We start from the raw sequence: 22,296 nt of genomic DNA, 5'->3' as shown, positions 1-22,296 counted from the left end.
CTAGGGCACACACTGTTCTATCACTGAGCCACCTCCTAAGCTCCTTCCTGCCATTTTTACTTCTGATAACATCTTATTTTTTTGTGTGTATCTGTGTGGGTGCTTGTACCACAGCACGTATGTGGAGGTCAGAGGACAATTTCGGGAATCAGCTCTCAATTCTGCCATGTGGGTCCCTGGGTTTGAACCCAGGCTGTCAGTTGTGGCAGCAGGAGCCCTTACCAGCTGAGCTCTGCAGCCCGCCCACCTATCACTTTTAATCCTATAATCACATTTCATCAAAATATCCCGTCACATCTCATGCTTGAAACTATGAACCTGGCATGAAGTCTCGTTCTTCAGACTTGAACCTAGTGTGGGAAAAGGGGCGGCTCCTTGCCCCTCTCCCCTCCTTTTCACTCCCCCACTGGTCATTCTCCACTGCCTGGGGAGCCCTGTGAGGCGCTGCTGAACACCCAGACAGTTCTTCCTCTGCCGGTCAGCTCATGGTCTCTGAGCTCGAAGGTGCTTTCTCTCACCCGAGTTCTTGATCCTAACAGAGGCCTCTCCTCCCTCACTGCTCATTGCTGTTCTTCAGTTGATTCCCGGGCACCAGGCAGCACATGTCTAGACCCTTTCTGCTGAGGTTTCCTTGGCCCTGCTGAGAGCCTGTTGGCTATCAACCATGTCAATTATAACCCCACAGCAAAACTCATGAGAAATATTCAAGCACAGCTTTGCCTTCAAAGCAGTTAACCCTGGGGCCAGAGAGATGACTCAGTGGCTAAGAGCACTTGTTGCTCTTGCAGGACCCAGGTTCAATTCCCAGTACCCACATGGTAGCTCACTACCATCTGTAACTTCTATTTCAAGGGATCTGATGCCCTCTTCTGGCCTCCACAGGTACTAGGCACATATGTGGTACACAGATACACATGCAGGCAAAACATACACCTAAAATTTAGAAAAAAAAAATAGTATTTTTTTCAAAGTAGTTCTAAATTTCCAAAGCAGGAGTTGCCCCCAACCTCTAGCCCTGTTCCACTTTGTCCCTAAGGCCTGCCACTGATGTCCCGAGTCATCTGCAGACAGCACAAACTCTGAGTTGGCTTCTTAAAATTCCCCTCAACAGAGTGCCACGTTACATCCCAGCCTTCTGCCAAAATGGGTGTTGGCACCCAGCACTCTGTGACTTTGTGTTTCATAACAAACTAACCCCTCCCTCAAAAAAATAATCTTAGTGAAATAAACAATAAACATGCAGTCTCTTGCATAGCTCTTCTGGTCAGAAATTGGGGAGTGGCTTATCTGGACAGTTCTCGCTCAGGGTCTCTTATTAGGCTCTTACCCACTTGCCACAGTGACTGAGGATGGAAGATGGCTTCCATGGTGGTCCACTCAGGTTGTAAATTGGTGCATGGTGATTGTAGGAAGCCTTGTGGCGACCTCTACCTGTGAAAATCTCCACTGGGATGCTTGAATGCTCTCAGACTATGGTGGCCAGATCCTGGCAGAGTGAGCAATACCTATTCCAATCCACACTCACAATCCCACACTGTCCTCTGCCATGTCTAGTTGGGTCTGCCTACCAGCTCTGAATCAATGCAGAAGAAACTGAGAACACAAGTGCCAGGCAGTGAGGAACATCAGGGGCTGGTGCAAGCTACCTATTACACCCTTTGTACACGTCAGATGAACACTCTTCCCCGTATCAAGATGAACCAAGTATAAGGAAATACCAGAACAAGCATCTGGATTGATTCAGTAAAAACAAAACAAAAACCTTTGAGACAACTTCATTGTTCTTTTTTTGGAGGGATGTTGAACCCAGGTACATGACCTTGCAAAGCACAATACTTTCACTGTGCTATAACCCCAACTCTTCTTTAGGAGACTTCTTTAAAATTGTGTAAGCACCAGGCTGGAGAGATTTTTCAGTGTTGAAGAGCCCCTACCTGCACTGTTCCTCCAGAGGACCTGGGTTCGATCCCAGCACCCACAGGGCAGCTCACAACAGTTTGTAACTCCAGTCCCAGGGGGTTTGATTCTTCTTCTGGACTCCTTAGACACCAGACCAGCATGCGGTGCACATATAAACATGCAGGTAAAACAATCATACACATAAAATAAATTATTTAAAATTGACCCTCTCCACATTATGTTCCTCAGCTCTAAATGGGTCCAGGGTTCCCCACAAAGGAAGGCAGGGCCTCTCCTTAAGGATTCTTACTCATTTTTAGACTTCTCTCTACATAATAATCAGTGAACATAGTTTTGGAGATATCTTCGAAGTTCACATTGACATTAGGTGAGCCATTACAAGAATCATCTGTTGTATTTATTTAGAATGATGATTTAAATCAAATATATTTGGGCACAGTAGATATTTGACATGAAAAGCAGTTGTATCAGAATGGTCATCAGAAAAATAGTAACATTTTACACATAAGAACTAGAAAATATTTTTCTGTCTGATCACTTAGGTTAGAAATCCTGAGAATGTTACTCTCTGAACAATTAAGTTCTACTTCATAACTGCTCGGAAAGAATCCTTTAAAAAAGCAGGCGATGGTGGTACACGCCTTTAATCCCAGCACTCAGGAGGCAGAGGCTGGGGGATCTCTGTGAGTTTGAGGCCAGCCTGGTCTACAAAGAGAGCTTCAGGATAGCCAGGGCTGTTACACAGAGAAACCCTGTCTCAAAAAACAAAAACAAACAAACAAACAAAAAAAAACACCAAAAAAATTTAAAAAAAAAATGCTTTGAGGTACAAATCACCTACATATTCAACGTGAGTCCCGCATTTTACAAAGATTTAAATCAACAGATTGAATGACTACGGTCCCTGGCTCTTCAGCCGTCTCAGTCAGGCTCAAGGACGCACTGTTCCACGATCTCCCGTAGGTTGGGGTTCTCCATTGCAGCTGCCACTCGCTCTTTGTCGTTTATCTGCTTGTTGACTGCAAAACACGTGGACAAAAGTTAACAGAGCTGTGTCAACAGAGACCAGACGGCCATTTGTATGAGCCTGCAAAAACGACGAATTTAAATCCTTGAGAACCTACAACTAATTATTGAGAACTTTAATTACGCATCATTCAGTTTCTTTTAAGATGTTTTTCTTTTGTGTGCACACACACATGTATGAGAATTGCTCACAAGTCCTATAGAGGCCAGAATAGGGTTGCTGCATGTCCTGGGGCTGAAGCTCTAAGTGGGGTGAACTGAACCCCAGTCCTCTGGAAGAGCAACACACGCTCTTAACCACTGAGCCGGCTCCCTAGCCCCTCCTAACACCATGTCTAAGGTCTGGAAAGCAGTCTTAAGAGAAAAACTCTTTATTGCTCTACCACTCTACAAGCAATGCTATTTTAATTTCTTTCTTTCTCGGCATCACCAACACACATATTTCTATATTCAGAGTGAAATTCTAAACTGCCACTTTCCCCACGTAAGCCTGCTTTTTAAACTACAGTGCTGCTTACATAGCAAAAATTCTAAGTGTTTTGGCCAGGCATGGTGGTGCCTACCTTTACACCCAGGACTCAGGGGGAAGAGGCAGGAGGATCTCTGTGAGTTTGAAGCCAGCTTGGTCTACGAAATGAGACCAAGTCTCACAAATAAATTAAATGGACTGGGAATACAGCTCAATGGTACAGCACTTGCCTCGCATATATGAGGCCCTGGGTTCAATCCCCAGCATGACAAAGAGTAAATAATTAAAATAAATAAAGTGAGGGCTGAAAAGATGACTCGGAGATTAAGAGTACTGGATGCTTTTCCAGAGGACCTGGCTTTGATTCCCAGCACCCACATGGCAGCTCACAACATAACTTCACTTCCAGGGAGTCTGATGCCCCTTCTGGCCTCTGCAGGCGCTGGAGGCATGCAAACAGGTGCACAGACATGCATGCAGGCAAAACATCCACACACATAAAATAAAAATAAATAAGCAAAGTGAGAGGTAAAGCTCCTAGTTTCTGGGGTTTGGTGCATTTATCCCCAGGGAATATAAAGCTAGGACATGATTTTCCCCGTTGTCCTGACAGTACCTAGCAGACTTCTAGGACAGGCTGGCGGGCTTCCTCTGAAGCAGTGAGCATTCTCTGCTCCTCTCTCCCAGTATCCATGTTGATGTGTCTCTGTCTCCCCGCAGCCCTGTGTGTACCTTTTGGGCTCATGCTCTTCCTTCTCACTCTTTCCCGTCACCATCCTGCCCCTCCCTCCTCTGCTCTTCTTTACACTATCAGTCTATCTAGTGACGAAAGCTAAACAAACATTTTTATCATTTATTTGAGAAAGAATCTTTCTATGTAGTCTTAACTATGTAAACCAGGCTGGCTTCAAACTCAGATTGGCCTGCCTCTACCTCCCAACTGCTGGGACTGGAGGCGCGCACCACCACACCTGACAGAAAACAAGATTTCCAGTGCTCTTCTCTTTACTTGGTCTCGTCATTTGTATAATAGTCTGTTTCCCATGTACCACGTCACTAATTAGGAAACATCATGTCTTTTTCTGTTTTCAAATCCCACCTCTACAGTTTTCAAATGACTATTGGCTGACTTCTCTCTGCAGACTAGGGGTCCTCAATAGACAGTCACCCCCCACTTCCATCCTAGCACATTAACTCTAACAGACAGCCTCAGCCCTGAGATTCCCTAATGCTTGATTTGTGAGATCCCCAGTTTCAACTTTCCCACAGCTAAGGGACTGTCAGAGCAGAACCAAACCTTTGGAATTCACGATCCCTAGAACTGGATGTTTACAGATACGTTTGTAGCCTACGACCTGAACCAGTTACTATTCATGGGCCCCAGTTTACCAGAGACACAGTGGAAAATGACCTATGACGGAAAAGCACAACTCATGGTGTCCCCTCTATTTGCAGGCACCCCAACAGAGCAGTGGCTGACAGACAACCTAGGACCCAGACAAAAGAATTGGCTGCAGCCGTTTGCAATAACGGTCGCCATCACTTACTGTCTTCTTCTGTCGAGTGAGTTCCTTCAGAAATGTAGATTTCCAACTGGAAAGAAACGAGACAGAAGCAAAACATCTGAACATCCTGAGAGCTCAGGGAGGGGTGTGTAGGGCAGACCCAGGGGTCAGGGAGGAAAGCCCAAACCCCCTTTCTACTATCAGAGACCTCAACAGGATGGAACGGACGGTAGTATTTCCACCAACTGACCTGCAGGGGGCGTGCACATGGACTTGTGTATGAACACACACAGTTTTGTACAGAGATTTCACAGGACCTTTGCCCTACCCTCTTATCCTTCCAAATCCGTATCTAATTTGCTCTCTGTCCCACCTCCCAGGAGGGCCACATCAACTACCTAGTGTTATTTCTTCCTTCCTCCTTTCCACACTCACTCTCTCATATCTTTTTCTCTTATGCATATTTTATATGCACACACACAGTTACTGTTTTACAAAAATGAGACAAATATGTAGGGTTTTTTTTGCATCCTCCTTTTCCTCTATTATCTTGCAAAATTTATTCCCAAGTGTAATACCAGTAAAGCCATCTCATTTAGACTTGCTAGGCCCACAAATTAGTCAACTTCTAAGCACAAGAGCTTTTGATGCAACCACAAAACGGCTTCAAATCCTGTGGCGCAGGCAAGCCTGTGCAGAGTGCCCAGAGGCACAGAATCACCACGGAGATCAGCGTTGTTTGATGGAAAACACTCAGAACCCATTAGAGTTGATAGGGACCTTAGAGATCATCTAGCTCAGTCTCTTTTAAAAACACACAATATGGGCTGGCGAGATGCTCAGTATGTAGAAGTGCTTGCCAGACGCACCCGATGACCTGAATTCAATACCTAGAAGTCACAAAGGAGGGAAAGAAGCAACTCCTGAAAGTTATGCTCTGACCTCCATACATGTGCTACAGAACACATGCATCCTCACTCACACATACACACTATTAGAAAGACCACCATGCAGATTCCCCCAGTGGCATAATGCTTATCAAACCCATGAGTATCACTCTCCACTCCTTCACATGACTCAGTATTCTGAAATAGCCATAGGCTGGGCATGGTGACAGATGCTTTTAATCCCAGCACTTGAGAGACAGCAGCAGGTGGATCTCTGTGAGTTTGAGGCCAGCCTGGTCTATATAATGAGCTCCAGGACAGCTAGAGCTACATAGTGAGATCCTGTCTCAAAAAAAGGCTGACAAACAGAGATGAAGAGTATTTATCCCCCTATTCCTTTGTGAATTATTAATATACCTCAGTGTAACCAAGTAGTTAATGAAGCAACTGTGATCAATAATGGGACAAACTAAAACTATAGCCTCTTGATGTCATGTAATGAGATCATGCTTATTCTGTTTTCTTGCCAAAAATGAGTAACAATCTAATCATAAAACATCTGAAGGGGGCTGGAGAGATGGCTCAGAGGTTAAGAGCACTGGTTGCTCTTCCAGAGGTCCTGAGTTCAATTCCCAGCAACCACATGGTGGCTCACAACCATCTGTAATGAGATCTGGTGCCCTCTTCTGGCCTGTAGGCATACATGCAGACAGAACACTGTATACATAATAAATACATAAATCTCTAAAAAAAAAATCTGAAAACCCAATGTGAGAGACAATCTATGAAATGTCTACTCTACACTCCTCACAAGTGTCCAGATCACTGGATGTGCTGTTGGTGCTCATGATCTCAGCACTTGGGAAGCTGCCAAAATGGACTCTAATGAGAACATGTGATGGCAGGGAAGGGTAGTAATGGGAGGGAACATTGCAATGAAGGATATTACTGGACAATTGGGGAAACAATTATATATCGTTTTAAGATTTATTTACTTTATTTTATGTGTATGAATGTTTTACCTGCATTTATGTATGTGTATAGCATGTCCATGGGAGTCAGAAGAAGAATAGGAATTATAGATGGTTGTGAGCCACCATGTGGGTGTTGGGAATTGAACTCAGGTCCTCTGCAAGAGCAGTCAGTGCTTATAACCACTGAACCATCTCCTCAGCCCCAAAATGATATTTTTTTTCAGTTTTTTTAAATTTTATTTTTATTTTATGTGTGTTGGTGTTCTGCCATGGGTGTCTGGTCCCTGGCACTGGAGTTGTGAGCTGCCATGTGGGTACTGGGAAATGAACCAAGGTCTTCTGGAGAAGCAGTTAATACTCTTAACCACTGAGCCATCTCTCCAGCCCCCCAAAACAATGTTTTTAACTTCACAAAAAGTGGGAACAACTCAAATGTCTAACAACTGATAAAAAAGTAAAATAAAACAAGGCGTCTCTATACAATGGAATATTATATAATACAAAAGAATGAAATACCTATGCATGATAAAGCATAAACACTGAAAACATACTAAGTCAAAGAATCCACATACTATATAACTTCATTAAAATGAAATGTCCAAAGGCAAATCATGGAGATAGGAGATAGATGGTTGTGCCAGTAGAGAGAAGGGCATGGTCTAAGAGCTGAGTGACTGCTAGTAAGTATATGCTGACAGACAGACAGCCTGCCTTCCTGTCTTCCTTCCTGCCTACCTTCCCTTCCATTTTTGATACAGGATCTAGCTATGTAGTCCAGGCTAGCTCCCATCTCAGCCTCCCAAGTGGTGACACTACACTTATATACAACCACACTTGACTGGATAAAGGACTTCTTTTGAAGGCATGCAAATGTTCTAAAAGTGACTCAGAGACAGCTGCAGGGCTCTGGAGGAGTTACGAGAAACCACTACTGTCCACTTCAGGGGGCTTGTATGATGTGTGATATCTTAACAAGTGTCATAAAAGACAATATGGAGTAGGCACATGGTTCAGTGGCAGGGCACTGGCCTAGCAAAGATAACAACAAGCTTTCTTACCTTGTGTTTGAATGGCAGACACCGCTGAAGCTTTACTCTTAAGCACAGTCCTGTGACGGGGGGAAAAAATTCCATTATCTCTTTATCTCTCTCTGTCTATATTTTCCCTCTTTTTGTTTTTTTGAAACAGGGTTTCTCCGTGTAACAGCCCTGGCTATCCGAGAACTCGCTCTGTAGACCAGGCTGGCCTTGAACTCAAAAATCTGCTTGCCTCTGCCTCCTGAGTGCTGGGATTAAAGACATGTACCAACACCTGGTCTTTTATCTCTTCTTACTGGTTTTAGAAAAAGCACAAAGCTCAGACTATGTCCACATACTATACAACAGCCCAGACTACATCCACATACTGTATGATAGCCCAGACTGTCCACATACTCTATGACAGCTTACAGACACACACACACACACACACTTACCAATAAGAGTTGCCAAAGAGCAATGAGGTACTGTTGGTGTGAACTTGATAATAACCAAATAGTCTTCTTCATTTATTTCCTGAACCTCCACACAACTCTCCGTTACCACTTCCAGTTCTTCTAAAGTATTGGGCTTTTCTGGGTCCCGGATAGTTCGAATCAAATCTACAGGAATCAGAGACGAGGCATTAAATGAAAATATGAGTATCCAAAGTGAGGACAATTCTTCCCATCTCAGCTGGAGCACTGACTACTTTTTAAAGATTTATTTTGATTTTATGTGATGTTTGCCTCTATATGTATGTGCACTATGTGCATGGAGTGCCCACAGCAGCCAGAAGAGGGCGTCAGACCCCACTGAATGGGTGTTACATACAGCTGTAAGCTGTCATATGGTTGTTGGGAACTGAATCCAGGTTCTCTGCAAGAACAGCCAGTGTTAACTGTTGAGCCATCTCTCCTGCTCCCACCACCCCACCCTAACTTTCTTTTAAACAAACATTTCAGCAACTCCCAATTTTCTGACAGAAATTTCCACTACTTTTGAGAAAACTATTTTCTTGGATCATTATTAGCCCACATCCAGTTTCTTAATTCATATCCTTAGGGAATACGAATGGGGAAAACATCAAGGGAGCATCTGAGGAATTTCAGCTAAAGAGAAGGTGGGATTAAGCCTTTCAATATTTCACATTTAAACTGAAGGACAGAACCACCAGGAATTTCCTTAGCTTGGAACCCAGTGTAAGGAAAGAGGAGAAAGGAAGGGTGGGGCCCAACCACCAGGGTCTTTCACAACTAGCCACAGGCAACAGAGATTCCTCAAGAGACTTAGAACAAGGAAGAGAAAAGGAAAGTGCTGTGAGCTGTCAGCTACAAGGCCCAGAACCAAAGAGCAGTGCTAAGGACAGCCACACAGAAGCTAGGCCTAAAATCAGCACCCAACAACAGGGACAGAGATGGGACACGCAATGAAGTCATTTCAGAGGAACTGGCGCGCGGCAACTCGTTACATCTGAAAGACAAGCACAGAGAGAAAAGGAAGATGACTCAGATTTTAAGTTAATAGTATTAAGAGAATAGTATTAAGATAAAAAACGGGTCATGGAGGCTAGCCGGAGAAAATATAGCGCTTGCAGTCAAGCCTGAAGACCTGAGTTTGATCTCTCAGCCCCACACGGTAGAAAGACTGACAGCAAATAGTTCAATTTCATATGTAGTCATGTTGAAGGTGCTTCAGCACAAGCCAACGAAACGTTCCAGCAAATTCTTTTTTTTTTTTAAACATTTATTTGTTTATTATTATGTATACTGTGTTCTGCCCACACGTGTCCTTGCAGGCCAGAAGAGGGCACCAGATCTCATTACAGGTGGTTGTGAGCCACCATGTGGGTGCTGGGAATTGAACCCAGGTCCTCTGGAAGAGAGGTCAGTGCTCTTAACCACTGAGCTATCTCTCCAGCCAGCCCCAGCAAATTCTGTAGTGTAGTGTACACCAAGGCCAGAGTGGTAATTGAATGGGGGTGGGGTGAGGTGGGGTGGGGTTGGGGGTGGCACACGCCTTTAATCCCAGCACTCATGAGGCAGAGGCAGGTGAATCTCTGTGAGTTCAAGGCCAGCCTGTTCTACAGAGCAAGATCCAGCACAGGCACCAAAACTACACAGAGAAACTCTGTCTGGAAAAAGAAAAGAATGAGAAGCACTTTGGCTGAATATTGCAGTTACCAGGAATATTTTGAAAAAAAAAAAAAAAAAAAAAATGTTGCCTGGACCCTACCCCTAGGCATTCTGATTGAACTGGTTTAAAGCATGACCTGAACAGCTAGAGTTTTTAAAACTTCTCAGATTATTTTCTTGAAATTTTTTGTTGGTTTTATGCACATGAATGTTTTGCCTACATGTATATGTATGTGTGCAATATATATGTGTTATGTGTGCAGCACAGGGCACATGCCTGGTGCCTGCAGACGTCTGAAGAAGGCTTCAGATCCCCTGGACCTGGAAGTTAGGATAGTTGTGAGCCACCAAGTGGGTGCTGGGAATCGAACCCTGGTCTTTTGCAAAAGCAACAAGTACTCTTAACCGCTGAGCCATCTCTCCAGCCCTCTCAGGTCATTCCTATATGCAACCTAGTTTGAGACGCCTTGGTGTAAAGGGAGGGAAACCCACAGATAGAGCCCTGAAAGTTGGCTGTGGCACATGCCTGTAATCCTGGCACTGTTGAGACTGAGGCAGGAGGAGCTTGAATTTTAGGACCTCCCAGGTTGCACAATGAGACCCTGTCTCAGAAAGAAAAGGACCCAAATGGAAAAGTAAAGAGGAACAGAGAAGGGAAGAGAGAAATATTTAACAACATCAAATGCTACAGGAAAAGCTAAGGTGGAAGACTTTGAATTCAAGGCCATCCTGGGCTACACTGTGAGACTTTCAAAAAGAAAAAGGATCAGAATGAGCAAAAAGAATGAGAAGGGAAGACAGAGGTGGTCAACTTTAAACACTCCGGGAAAACTCAGGCTAAGGTGGTCTTAATTTGTTAATCCACGAGCCACTAGTAAGAAAGCAGTTTGGCAGAAGATGGAGCGCAAGAGGAAGCTAACAGAACTGAAAATGCATTCCTAAAGCAGAAGCTTTAAAAGCAGAGGCTTTTAGCTCAAAGGGAAGGTTGAAAAAAAGGAGATCTAAACTACGAAGGGAGGCTGGTAAAAGACAGTGGAAGGGAAGGGGACTGAAGATGAAAAGGAGGCTAGACCCTGCGTTGGCAGGGGCTAGGGAAGGGGATTGAAAACAAGGAGGAGGCTAGACCCTGAGTTGGCAGGGGCCAGGGAAAGGGATTGAAGACGAGGAGGAGGCTAGACCCTGCGTTGGCAGGAGCTAGGGAAGGGGATTGAAAACGAGGAGGAGGCTAGACCCTGAGTTGGCAGGGGCCAGGGAAAGGGATTAAAGACGAGGAGGAGGCTAGACCCTGCGTTGGCAGGGGCTAGGGAAGGGGACTGAAGATGAAGAGGAGGCTAGACCCTGCGTTGGCAGGGGCCAGAACAAGAGTGCCATCTTACCTTGAGGCTACAGAAAAAATAAATAAATAAATTAAAGAGAAGACTGATAAGGACAAAGTGGGGGCAGGGCTTTAGTGGATACGGGCTTGATACTTTTAGGAGCTTGGGGGTCTGTTTTATCACACATACCTCCCCAGTGACCACATGAGCAGCTGGGGAAATCAATCAAATTTTCCTTCCCCCAGGCCATCTTCTGGCCTTGCCAATAAACTAGAAAATGAATTTGAAAATACAGGCAGGAAAGAGGATAAAATTTCCCTTCACTTAACAGGTTATTATGGGATTGAGGGAGGTAGGGTTTTCCTTCTCCTATCCTAGGCTTCTCCTTGTAAGTTTAACTTGTAAAAAGCTGTATTATCTTCTTTGAACACTACTAAATACTGAAATTAAAACTTAACCCCTTATTAACACCTCTAGCTTTCTAGCGAATTGAGAAGTTTGGTTTCTTTAACAAGGTATCAAGTTTGTTCTCCCATTCCTCTCCCTTTCTCCCTGTACCCGCCACTGAAAGTTTTTGCTGCTCTGTGCTGACATTAAGGTCTACTCCTTGCAGAGGACTTAAGTTCAGGTCTCAGCACCAACATGTGGCAGTATAAAACCTCCTGTAACTCCAACTTCAGGGAGATCCAACACTTCTGGCCTCCCTGGACAGACAGACAGACAGACAGAGACAGACAGACAGACACACACACACACACACACTTTTAAAAGTTAATGTTTAAAAAGAAAATTCTTCTTTTAAATTTAAAAGTTTCACTGGGGGATGTGCTAAGATGGCTCATCAGGTAAAGGTGCCTGCCACCAAATAAGCTTAACCTCCTGGGTTCCATCCCCAGGACCCACTTGGTGGAAGGAAAAAACTGACTCCAGCGAGTTGTCCTCTGACTGCTGAATTTGCACTGTGACGTGCGTGCATATGTGCAAACATGCACAAAGTAAATAAACGTAATAGAAGTCATTTAAAATTTCAGTATTCAGTTCCAACCTATTATCTAAAGCAACAGCCAGCCACACACCTCCACCTGCAAACACTGGTATCTCCTTCTGGACTGCTAATTCCCTATGTCTTCTCATCTCCATATTTTACTCTGGTTTCTTCAAGCTTATATGACCTCTGACATCCAGGTCCAAATTACTCTTCAAGACCCAACTCAAGTAACGCTCGTACATCTTTCCAGATGTTTCTAGTCCGTTTACTATCCCTTTTCCCTGAATGTCCGTATCTCCTACTAAGCTGTGACCTTCTTCTACTACATACTATATTTTTGCATATGTGGGTTTCATTCACTATGAACTTGAGGACTAGAATCATCTCTCTTGCAGAGCTGCAGTCTGCAGATGCTATAGATAGAGGTACGGTAGGACAGGAATGTTTTGTGGAGATAGAACACTCATAATTATCTTCTGCCTGGGGTTGTCAGCCTTGCCTCTACAAAGAGAGAAGTAAACTTGATTAGGTCCCCGGCTCTTTCCATCCTTGGAATCATCCTTCCTGGCCTATAATCCTTACCTAAATTATATTTGTAGGACCAGATTGTTTCTCTCTCTCTCTCTCTCTCTCTCTCTCTCTCTCTCTCTCTCTCTCTCTCTCTCTCTCTCTCTCTCTCTCTCTCTCTCTCTCTCTCCTCTTTGGTTTTTTGAGACAGGGTTTCTCTGTATAACAGTCCCCGGCTGCCCTGGAACTCACTCTGTAGACCAGGCTGGCCTGGAACTCACAGATATCCCCCTGCCTCTGCCTCCTAAGTGCTAGGATTAAAGGCGTGAGCCACCACCACCCAGCTAGGACCAGATCTCTTAGCGGTACATCTAGGCTAGAGGTGGAGCACATCTACCTTGCATGAGACCCTAGATTTTCTCCCCGACCCAGAAAAAGAATACTACAAGTTTTGGGGGTGGGGGTGGGGAAGGAAAGGCTGGGGTGGGATGGTCAAGGGTGGAGGAGGAGGTGGAGAGAGAGAGAACAAGGCGCTACGTTTGGAATCACAAGTTTGGTTTTCTCTGTTCCTTATTGACAATGTGACCTCCGGGTACTTGTTAAACCACTCCTCCCCGCCCTCGCTTATCTGTACAATGAAGACAGTCCCTCAAAGTGGAGAGTATCTGAGAGAATACATACATACATATCTTGACTGTGTAAGAGAATTGTACATTTGAAGCCTCACGCTGAGATGTCTATTTCAACCTCCTCACTTCCTACTGACTCTCTCACAGGAGAGAGTGGCTATGACCTTGGGCCAGTCCCCAGCTCAGCCAGTACCCAACAGTGGCCTCAGCTATGGCGGGAGGAGCGCGTGTGCAGTAGCTGAAGAAGGAAAGACTCTCAGCTTTGCTCCCTGCCCACTGTGAACTCATTCTGCCCACACGCCTTGCCATAGTCCCTGGAGCAGTAGGCAGACCAGGGGAATGAAGGTTTATGAGTTCCAGACTCGATTTCGCACCGGGTTTAAGAATAGCCCGGGTCCCAGAATGACCGAAATTGCTGCGTGACTTGGGACCCGGAAGTACACGCTTCCTTCTAGGTCTGGAAAAAAAACAAGTGTCCACTCCAGCCCAAAAGTGAGGCCCTCCTCCACCCTCTCTCCTCTGCCGCCTCTCCAAATAACGACAAATGCTGTTCTGGGTAAAGTTAATTACCATAAACCTCTAGCGCTTTCTCTTCCATGATCCGGGGCTGCCGAGCAGCTCCCTGCTCAGAAAAGCCTGAGAGCCATAGGACCCTGCTCAGCGTCCAGGAGAGCAGCCCGGACACCCGCTCCATTCTCACGTTCCGCCATCCCTGGCGACTGTCCCAACCGAGCCACCGTCTTTCCGCAGCCGGCCTCAGGAGCTATCAACTTCCTGGTCTTCAAATAAACCAAGACACGTGTAAAGGTTTCGGGGAGCAAAGACTAGGCGGGTCTCAAAACAGTAACGCGAAGGACTTAGGGAAGTAAACTGCAAAGACTACATGCCCCAGGATGCTTTGCTCTGCTACCATGGGACAGAAAAAACCACGCTGGCGGCCCGTTAGGCGCGTTGCATGCTGGGATGTCTGGGGTTAGCTGAGTGGCGGCGAACTGCATTCTGGGACTTGTAGTCTCATCCAGAGGATCAAGTAACGGACTGTTAGGCGTCACCAGGTGCCCCACTCAGCTCCTAGGAAGAATTAAAGATGAATCCTGAAGAGGTAGGGAAGAGGAGATCAAGGTTACTACTGTTAGATGAAGCCCTAGAACGGAGACTCTTCTCAGCTATTTCTCAGAGAAACCTGCTTCCAATCAAATCTTTCTTACTTCCTGATCAGGCCGGAAGTGGATTTCCTTTGCGGTGAAAGGGAGTATTTTAGGAGACCAGTGTTGATAGTTAGGCATGATGAAGGGGCAGGGAAGATTTGGGTTTGGGTTTGTTTGTTTGTTTGTTTGTTTGTCTTCTAGAGACAGTCCAACTCAGCTTCCCTCTATGGGGAGTATTTCTACCTTGCAGGAGAACTTTCTCTGTGTTCACTGAGTGTAGTGATGATAATGGAAATCACCATTCTAAAAAAAGCATCCCTTAAGCTTTCTTGTGTTAATGGCTGTGATGGGTGCCAGTTACAGGGTGACTGTGTTTCCAGCGTCAAATATTTATTAGACACTTAATTTGCATAAATAAAGGTTACAAGCTAAGACACTCAAGCAGCTTACAATCTGTGAAGGAGTCCACCACTGATGTGGAGTTTGCGGTTAAAAACAACCAATTTTACCAGGCCTGGTGGCTGGCGCCTGTAGTTCCAGCACTTGGGAGGCCGAGGGAGGAGCATTGCCGTGAGTTTGTGGCCTACTTTGGTTACAGAATTTCAAGCCTGCCTAAGTGAGACCTTGTTTCAACCAGAAAAGCAAACCACCTTTGTTGATGTGACAAGTTTCATCTCTGAAAAGAAAGGATCATTGTGCAGAATTAGTCCATGATAACATAACCTACATTATCTTTGAACTCTAGTTGACTTCGACTCACCAACCTATGATTAGGTCCCAGGAAATTTTAGTCCAGTCCCAACAATATCCCAGTCATCTCTTCCATTTCACTTCATAGCCATTGAAAGGATAACCCCCAATTTTTTTTTTTTTTTTTGGTTTTTCGAGACAGGGTTTCTCTGTGTAGCTTTGCACCTTTCCTGGATCTCACTTTGTAGACCAGGCTGGCCTCGAACTCACTGAGATCCGCCTGCCTCTGCCTCCCGAGTGCTGGGATTAAAGGCGTGAGCCACCACTGCCTGGTCGATAACCCCAAATTCTTAACGAACGAGTTTAATACACTAAGATCTCCCCTTTATGTGAAGCCTAACTTCTCACAAAAGAATCGATAACCTTTTATTGTTGCACACTGTAACCCTGAGTTGTGTTTAAATTGTTGATTTACAAAACTGTCTCCTTCATTAAACTGTAAGCACTTAGTGAGCCAGGAGCTTTTTGTGTTTGTGTTTGAAATGCACAGTAAGGTGCCAAGCTCACAGTGAATGCACAGTATATGTTGAATGAATTAGTGTCCGAAGAATAAATAGCCAAACTTCCTGCAGTCTTTTCAGACCTCAATCAAAAATATTTATTGACTCTCTGTACGAGCACTGTCCTTGGCATGAGCAGGTGGCATGCAGAGGTTTTCAAACGTTTTTAGTCACAGACTTTTTTATCACAACAAAACCTTAGAAGCGTGACAGATAGAGCTATGCAGGGCACAAAGGCCTGGAGGAACGGGGCAGCCTCTAGCTCCTCCTCTGCCCGTTTGGCCCGCCCGAGTGCGGCGTTGCGGTTCGGGGCTCGGATTGGCTGGGCAACAGTCCAGGCCCCACCCCAAGTGCCTGCCCCTCGAAGCCCCGCCCCCCTGGTCCCTCGGGGTCCCTAACGGCCCTCGCGCACCTCTCACAGCTGGAGCGCTTTGCTCGCGGCACTGTCTATAAAGTTGTTGTTGCTGCTTCCGCCACCGGTGGAGGAAGATGGCGTCGGGAGGTGGTGGCTGTAGCGCTTCGGAACGACTCCCTCCGCCCTTCCCTGGCATGGATCCCGAGTCCGAAGGGGCTGCCGGGGGGTCAGAACCCGAGGCTGGGGACAGCGACACAGAGGGGGAGGATATTTTCACTGGCGCTGCTGCAGCTGTGAGTTCCCACCCTTGGGGTAGCTAGCAGACAGGAAAGCTCCCCTCGAAAGAGAAGAGAAGCTTTTCAAGGGTTCGAGAGCTCTGAGGATAGTGGGCCTGGTGGGAAGTCCTCGTCCAGTGTCAGCAGTCAGGACTCGAGGGCCCTTGGGTGAGAGGAGCCCTCGAGCCGGGCTGCCCAAGCCGGGGCGGGAAGAGAGGATGGGGGGTGTGGTGGCTTCCCCGCGGATCCTTAATAGCCAAGAGCAACCTAGGCCGTCCTCTGTCTCTGCGGTGTGGTTACTTCGTGGATCCACCTGGCAGTTCTGCTGGTTTTGACCTGGGGAGACTAACTTAATATGACAGATAAGAGAAAGGAGTGCAGACCCTCAGTTCCCCGGCCTTAGTGCTCCGAAAGGGGAAACCTGATCTAGGGTAGTCTAGGATCATGACCCGCCCACTGATCCTCTTGTTAGACCCAGCACTTCCTGGTCATTACCAAAAGCCCATTCTGAATCCTAGTTTATGAAAGTTAGGTTGTGACTCCTTTGATCTCTCAAAGGATCGGGCCAAAAACCAGTTGATAAATTACTACACGGACCAGAAAGCTTTGCTTCTGGTAAAAGAAAACGTTAAAGTGCTTGGAAACCGATCTGTCCATGTGAAGAGGAAAAACGTCTCCCATGATAAATATCCAGGCTTCAAATGAGAGCTAGCTGCTGGTAAAACAAACCAACCCCCTAGTCTTTATATGTGGAATGTCATGAGTTAACAGTACCAGGAGAGATGTTTTGGGCTATTTTGTGAGAACACTGACTCATACCACTTGGTACAGTTAGTTCCAGCTTATAAACGTCTTCAGTACTGAGTCTATGGAGTTATCTTTCGGTCTTGGTTTTTGTTTCTCTTCAGAATAGCTAATCAGTATCTGACTGAGTTAAACAATTTTTAATTCTGTATACAGCATGTGTCTGAAAACTTTTAAGGTGCGCCTTATGTCAGAAAAAGTTTAGATTTTGGAGGCATTTCTTCCATGATCATAGTTAGAATTTTACTGTGTTGAGAAATTGAGGGCCTTAATCCCAGCTCATAAAGTTCTTGCTGGTGCTAATATAACAGCAAATTGTCTAATGATGTCTGTTACTCTAAAAAAGAATAGCTCACTGCTAATGTAGTCTTTGTTTTGTTTTAAGTATCTTTATATAGTTAATCTCTCATAAATTATGGAGACCAGCCCCTGTTAATAACTGCTGGGATGACAGATGAAAATTGAAACTGGCACTGAGGAGCTATTTTCTAGAGTTCTCAAGTGAAGTTCAGAAGTCTGTGATCTTACTAAGCTCAGCCAGGAAGCTGATAGAGGCATGAAACCTCTTTTTCTTAAGACTAGATTTCTCTTGTCTCCTTCCCAAAAAAAGGAGGGAAGGAAGGTCAGATTGACTTTGCTCTACCACAGAAAGCAGGTGCTAGGGTCAAACCCAGATCTTTTCAAATGCTAGACAAACATTCTACCACTGAACTATGTCCTGAGTCACTAATTATCTTTAGATTTGACACAGAATACTAATCTTAAGTAAACTAAGGCTTCGCTAAACTGCTTTATTAAGGGGCCATTAATTATAAATTATATTTTAATAGATGCTTTAGTTGTGAGCCAACAAATATAAAGGGTTGCAGCACTTCTGCACAGTTATAGTTAAGGAAAAGCACTGAAAAATAAATCAAGTTGGACCTGTTGGCACAAGCCTGTATATAAGCTCAGCTGCTTTGGAGCTGAGGCAGGGGCCTCTGTCACAAGTTCAAGGTCAGCCTGGGTACAGAGAAAATAATAAGGCTTTGAAGTCTGATGTTAATCTGGGCTGTACTTCTTGCTATTTTAACTTTGGTTTTTATTTGTTATTACTTGAGACAGGGTCTCATGTAGCCAAGGCTGGCTTGAACTCCCAGTCGCCCTCCTGCCTCCACCTCTGAATGGTAGGCAGGCATACTCCACCAGGCTCAGTGTTGCTAGCTTAACTTTGGACAAAGTATGCTGTAAGTACATTTCCTCAGTTCCTAACAAGAGGGAAAAGTAAGTATCTGGGGGTGGAAAAGTCACAACACTTGGGAGACTGAGGCAGGAGGATCAAGGCCACCTTGGACTTTATGGGACATTGTCTCAGGAGATTAAAATAAATAGGGACCTGAGCTTCCTTAAGCCTGGACAGGGTAAGAGGGATATAGTAGAATCACACACACACACACACACACACACACACACACACACACACACACACACTTCAGCAGGAGGTTGCTGTATTTACTACTACTATTATGAGGGTAAAGTTAGGATGTGAAATACTGGGAACAGTTGTTTCTACACAATAAATATTTAAAGAACCTTAACTGTTTTAGAGAGCTTGGGCTGTATTAGTTGATGACCATTTCTGAGTCAAAACTCCCACAAAACTAATAATAAATTAGAAAAGTTAATCTTAAAATGGTTAATAGTTTATCATAATCAAAGCTAACCCATAAGATTGATTTAATTAGCTAAAAGTCATCAGAGCACTTTATGGGTCTTTGGCTTCCTATTATTTTAAGTTAATCTGTGTGTGTATATGTATGTATGTGTGTGTGTGTGTGTGTGTGTGTGTGTGTGTGTGTGAGAGAGAGAGAGAGAGAGAGAGAGAGAGAGAGAGAGAGAGAGAGAGGGAGGGAGGGAGAGGGAGAGGGAGATGAGACTTGAATCCAGAGTCTTAAGCATTCTACTTAAGCATTCTACCATTGAGCTACATCCCCAGCCCAAATTAATCTTCCTACTGTGGTTTGTTAACATTTTAGAGACAAAGAAATAGGCATTAAATAACTGGGAAGCTGAAGCATGTAACATTTAAACTAATTCATGGTATGCATGTAATTTTCTGGACAGCTGCAGTTGTTAATCATCCCATCTGCTCTCCTCTACAGCCGGGAAGCCATGTCACTACAGTAATAAAAATGTGATTTGTAATCAACAGATAGGCCCATGAGGTACTTCTCAAAATATATAAGCCATTCATTTGAGTTGGAGAGCCTAAAATCAAAAGAATCATGAAAACAAATCTGAAGTCATTAATAAAGTCTGAAACTCTATCCAGAACTTTGATGTAGACTTGAATCAGGATAATTATTTAGTTGAAGCTTTCTTCTAGAATAGGGTTTCTCTCTCAATAAAACAAGGGACTGAATTAGAGCCATTGGCATTTCTAAGTTCTTGATGTTATGTTCAAAATTTGTAAAATGGCATGCAGGTTTTTACGACTTCACTGGTCTGCTTACTGTAAGGAAAGGGCTTCACAGAAGCAGATCCCTTTGTCCTCCCAAGTCCTACCTGCTCATCTCTTCAGCAGCATGCCAGGACCATAATAGGTTTCTCTTCCAAATAAAAAGGAGAGAACTATGGTGGCTATAGAGAAATGAAATCATTAGCTCCAATTTTGGCCAAAGCTGGCAACTTCTTTATTTTGTGATATGTCAAGTCAATTAGGAAATTTTTTCTCATTATTCTCATTTGTAATACCTGTAATCCCAGACCTTGGGAGGCTGAGGCAAGAAGGTCACAGGTTTAAGGCCAGACTTTGCTACATAGCAGACCCTATCTTAAAACACAAACAATAAGACTTAGATTAATGAGAGAATATAATTTACCTTTATTGGTGTTTGAAAGTCTTGGATAGTAGACCAGCAAGATAAAGGTGCTTGCTGCCAACCCCGACAACCTGAATTTAATCCTTGGCACCCAGGAGAGAATTGATTCCTGAAAGTTGTTCACTAACTTCCTTCACATATGTGCTGTGATGCATGCTCTTGTACTCGAGTGAGCACACACACACACACAAATTAATGTAATTTAGCAGGGTGGTGGTGGACCATGCTTTTAATGCCAGCACTCGGGAGGCAGAGGCAGACAGATCTCTGTGAGTTCCAGGCCAGCCTGGTCTAGAGTGAGTTCCAGGACAGCTAGAGCTACACAGAGAAACCCTGTCTCAAAAAAAAAAAAAATAATAATAATAATGTAATTTAATTTTTTTTAAACTAAGGAAAAAAAAACAATTCTTATTCTTAGATAGCAGTAGCTTGTGATTGACAGAATTAGCATTTAGACAGAAAAGGACATGGACTTCTTACAGTCCAGCCCTAAATCTGTGATTAGTACAACATGTATCCTGGGGTGGGGGTATATGCGTAGTAAAGATTGTAGTAAAAGCTGACAAAGTTTATTATATTTTTAATTTGGGTTAAGTCTATTCACTTAACTGCAAAACAGATCTTCATGTTTTCATTGGGCAAATTTAAAATTCTCTAGCCATCCAACAACACCCACTCCCCTTTTTATTTCTAGTCTTGTTTCTGTGAGCATCGTGGTATGTAAGAATGTTTCCTGCTGAGGCAGGGTCTCACTGTGTCACTCAGGCTAGTCTCAAACTGTAGTCGTCTTACCAGGCTGACCCTTCTGCTTCACCCTCCCCAGTAACTGGGACTACAGGCATGAATTACAGTGACTAGCACAGATTTTATGAACTTGGTGGCTACTTTTTTTATTTTGAGACAAGGTCCCATGTAGTAGCCCAGACCGACCTCTTGTTGAGGATGACCTTGAACTCCTGTTCTGCTGCCTCCACCTCTGAATTTGACTATTGTACATACCTCATATAAGTATAATCTTAGAAGTCTGGGCTTTTGTTTGATTGTTTGTTTTGTTTTGGGGACAGGGTCTATGAAGTCCAGGGTGCCCTCAGTCTCACATCTGCCTGCTGTGACCTCCTGAGTTCTGGGATTACAGGCATGCACCACTGTGCTCAACAGTATGTGTCTTTTTGTGCAGGCTTATTTCACTAGGTATAGTATCCTCAAGGTTCACCCATGTTGTGCATGTATCAGGACTTCATCTTAAAAGTGAATAATATTCCATTGTATATCTTTTCTTTCTATCCATTCATATGCCATTAGACACTTGGGTTGCTTTTACATTTGGGCTATTATGAAACGTGCTTCTGAACAAGAGTGTGCAAACATAAAGTTCCTCTTTTAGTTCTTTTAGATCTATTCCTAGTAGTGGGATTGCTGGATCATATGGCGACTCTATTTTTAATTTTTTTTTTTTTTTTTGGTTTTGCTGGGATTAAAGGCGTGTGCCACCACCTCCTGGCTTATTTTTTTTTTTTTTTTTTTTAAAGAACCTCAGTGCTTATACCATTTTACAATTCCATCTCATCTCTTTTTCAACCTTATGTGCATGTAGAGTAACTTCATTCAGTCTGGACAGAATTTGATAATTTTATTTTTTTAAAAATGAGAAGAGTGACGATTTACCTGGTTAGTATTTTAATTCCATATTCTGTGAAACGTATATAATGGTTATTCCCAAAGGTTTAGCCTGTCTTCAATAAATTTGTGAGCATATATGTGTAAGTTCTTGTGGTGGAGGGGTGCATGTGTATGCATGCACATGTGTGCCTGTATATGTGGGGCCAGAGGTCCCATCATCATGCATTGTTCCTCAGGAGCCATCCATCTTGTGTTTTGAAACAGTTTCTTGTGGCTGGAGAGATGGTTCAGTGGTTAAGAACATTGGCTGCTCCTCCAAAGGACCCTAGTTCATATTCCCAGCACTCACATGGCAGTCCACAACTCTCTGTAACTCCAGCTCTAGGGGATCTGGCATCCTCAGGTAGATATACATGTAAGCAAAACTCCAATGTACATAAAAAATAAACAAATCTTAAAAATAAAAGAAATAGTTTCTCACTGGGACATGGATTTGCTAGTTAGACTAGTAATCCTAGGGATTGACCTGCTCAGTCTTCCCAGCACTGGGAATTCTAATGTGCCACCATGCCCAGCTTTTTAGGGGGAAACTGGCATAGAACTCAGTTCTT

At 44.2% G+C, this 22,296-nt stretch overlaps 2 protein-coding genes across 5 annotated transcripts in view; one reads left to right on the top strand and one right to left on the bottom strand.

The window, feature by feature from the left end:
- Window positions 1-2,295: 2,295 nt before the first annotated feature.
- Ciao2a (cytosolic iron-sulfur assembly component 2A) lies at window positions 2,296-14,305 on the bottom strand. Of its 3 annotated transcripts, XM_052712849.1 has the most exons (6): window positions 13,943-14,059; window positions 9,197-9,270; window positions 8,256-8,420; window positions 7,840-7,889; window positions 4,963-5,008; window positions 2,296-2,939 (listed from the first exon to the last, which is right to left on the bottom strand). In XM_052712849.1, the coding sequence occupies exons 2-6, from the start codon at window positions 9,234-9,236 to the stop codon at window positions 2,842-2,844; spliced, it is 399 nt and encodes a 132-aa protein (XP_052568809.1). In that variant the 5' UTR covers window positions 9,237-9,270; window positions 13,943-14,059; the 3' UTR covers window positions 2,296-2,841. The 3 variants fall into 3 exon arrangements, with proteins under 3 accessions (XP_052568809.1, XP_052568804.1, XP_052568817.1); XM_052712844.1 differs by lacking the exon at window positions 9,197-9,270 and having other exon boundaries at window positions 13,943-14,295; XM_052712857.1 differs by lacking the exons at window positions 7,840-7,889; window positions 9,197-9,270 and having other exon boundaries at window positions 13,943-14,305.
- A 139-nt stretch (window positions 14,306-14,444) lies between these two features.
- The window catches only part of Snx1 (sorting nexin 1), a 39,561-nt gene continuing 31,709 nt past the window's right edge, over window positions 14,445-22,296 (top strand). Inside the window, exon 1 of one of the 2 annotated variants that reach the window (XM_052712835.1) lies at window positions 14,445-14,474. In XM_052712835.1, coding sequence (XP_052568795.1) covers window positions 14,460-14,474 — 15 coding nt within the window. In that variant the 5' untranslated portion in view covers window positions 14,445-14,459. Of the gene's footprint in view, window positions 14,475-16,147; window positions 16,419-22,296 lie in introns of those variants that run through there. The other variant, XM_052712827.1, reaches the window with a different exon arrangement.

The sequence above is a fragment of the Peromyscus californicus genome, unplaced genomic scaffold (genome assembly GCF_007827085.1).
Source record: "Peromyscus californicus insignis strain IS unplaced genomic scaffold, ASM782708v3 Scaffold_11__1_contigs__length_118956290, whole genome shotgun sequence".
Taxonomy (NCBI): domain Eukaryota; kingdom Metazoa; phylum Chordata; class Mammalia; order Rodentia; family Cricetidae; genus Peromyscus; species Peromyscus californicus.
This window is presented reverse-complemented; position numbering and strand designations above follow the sequence as displayed.

Bases quoted from the DNA above. Each gene is read 5' to 3' on its own strand.
- Ciao2a (XM_052712844.1), bottom strand. From the start codon at position 14,066: ATGGAGCGGGTGTCCGGGCTGCTCTCCTGGACGCTGAGCAGGGTCCTA. The intron at 7,890-8,255 runs GTAAGTGTGTGT...CCCCCGTCACAG, and splicing joins CTCTTTGGCAACTCTTATTG to GACTGTGCTTAAGAGTAAAG. The intron at 5,009-7,839 runs GTAAGAAAGCTT...GTTTCTTTCCAG, and splicing joins GTCTGCCATTCAAACACAAG to TTGGAAATCTACATTTCTGA.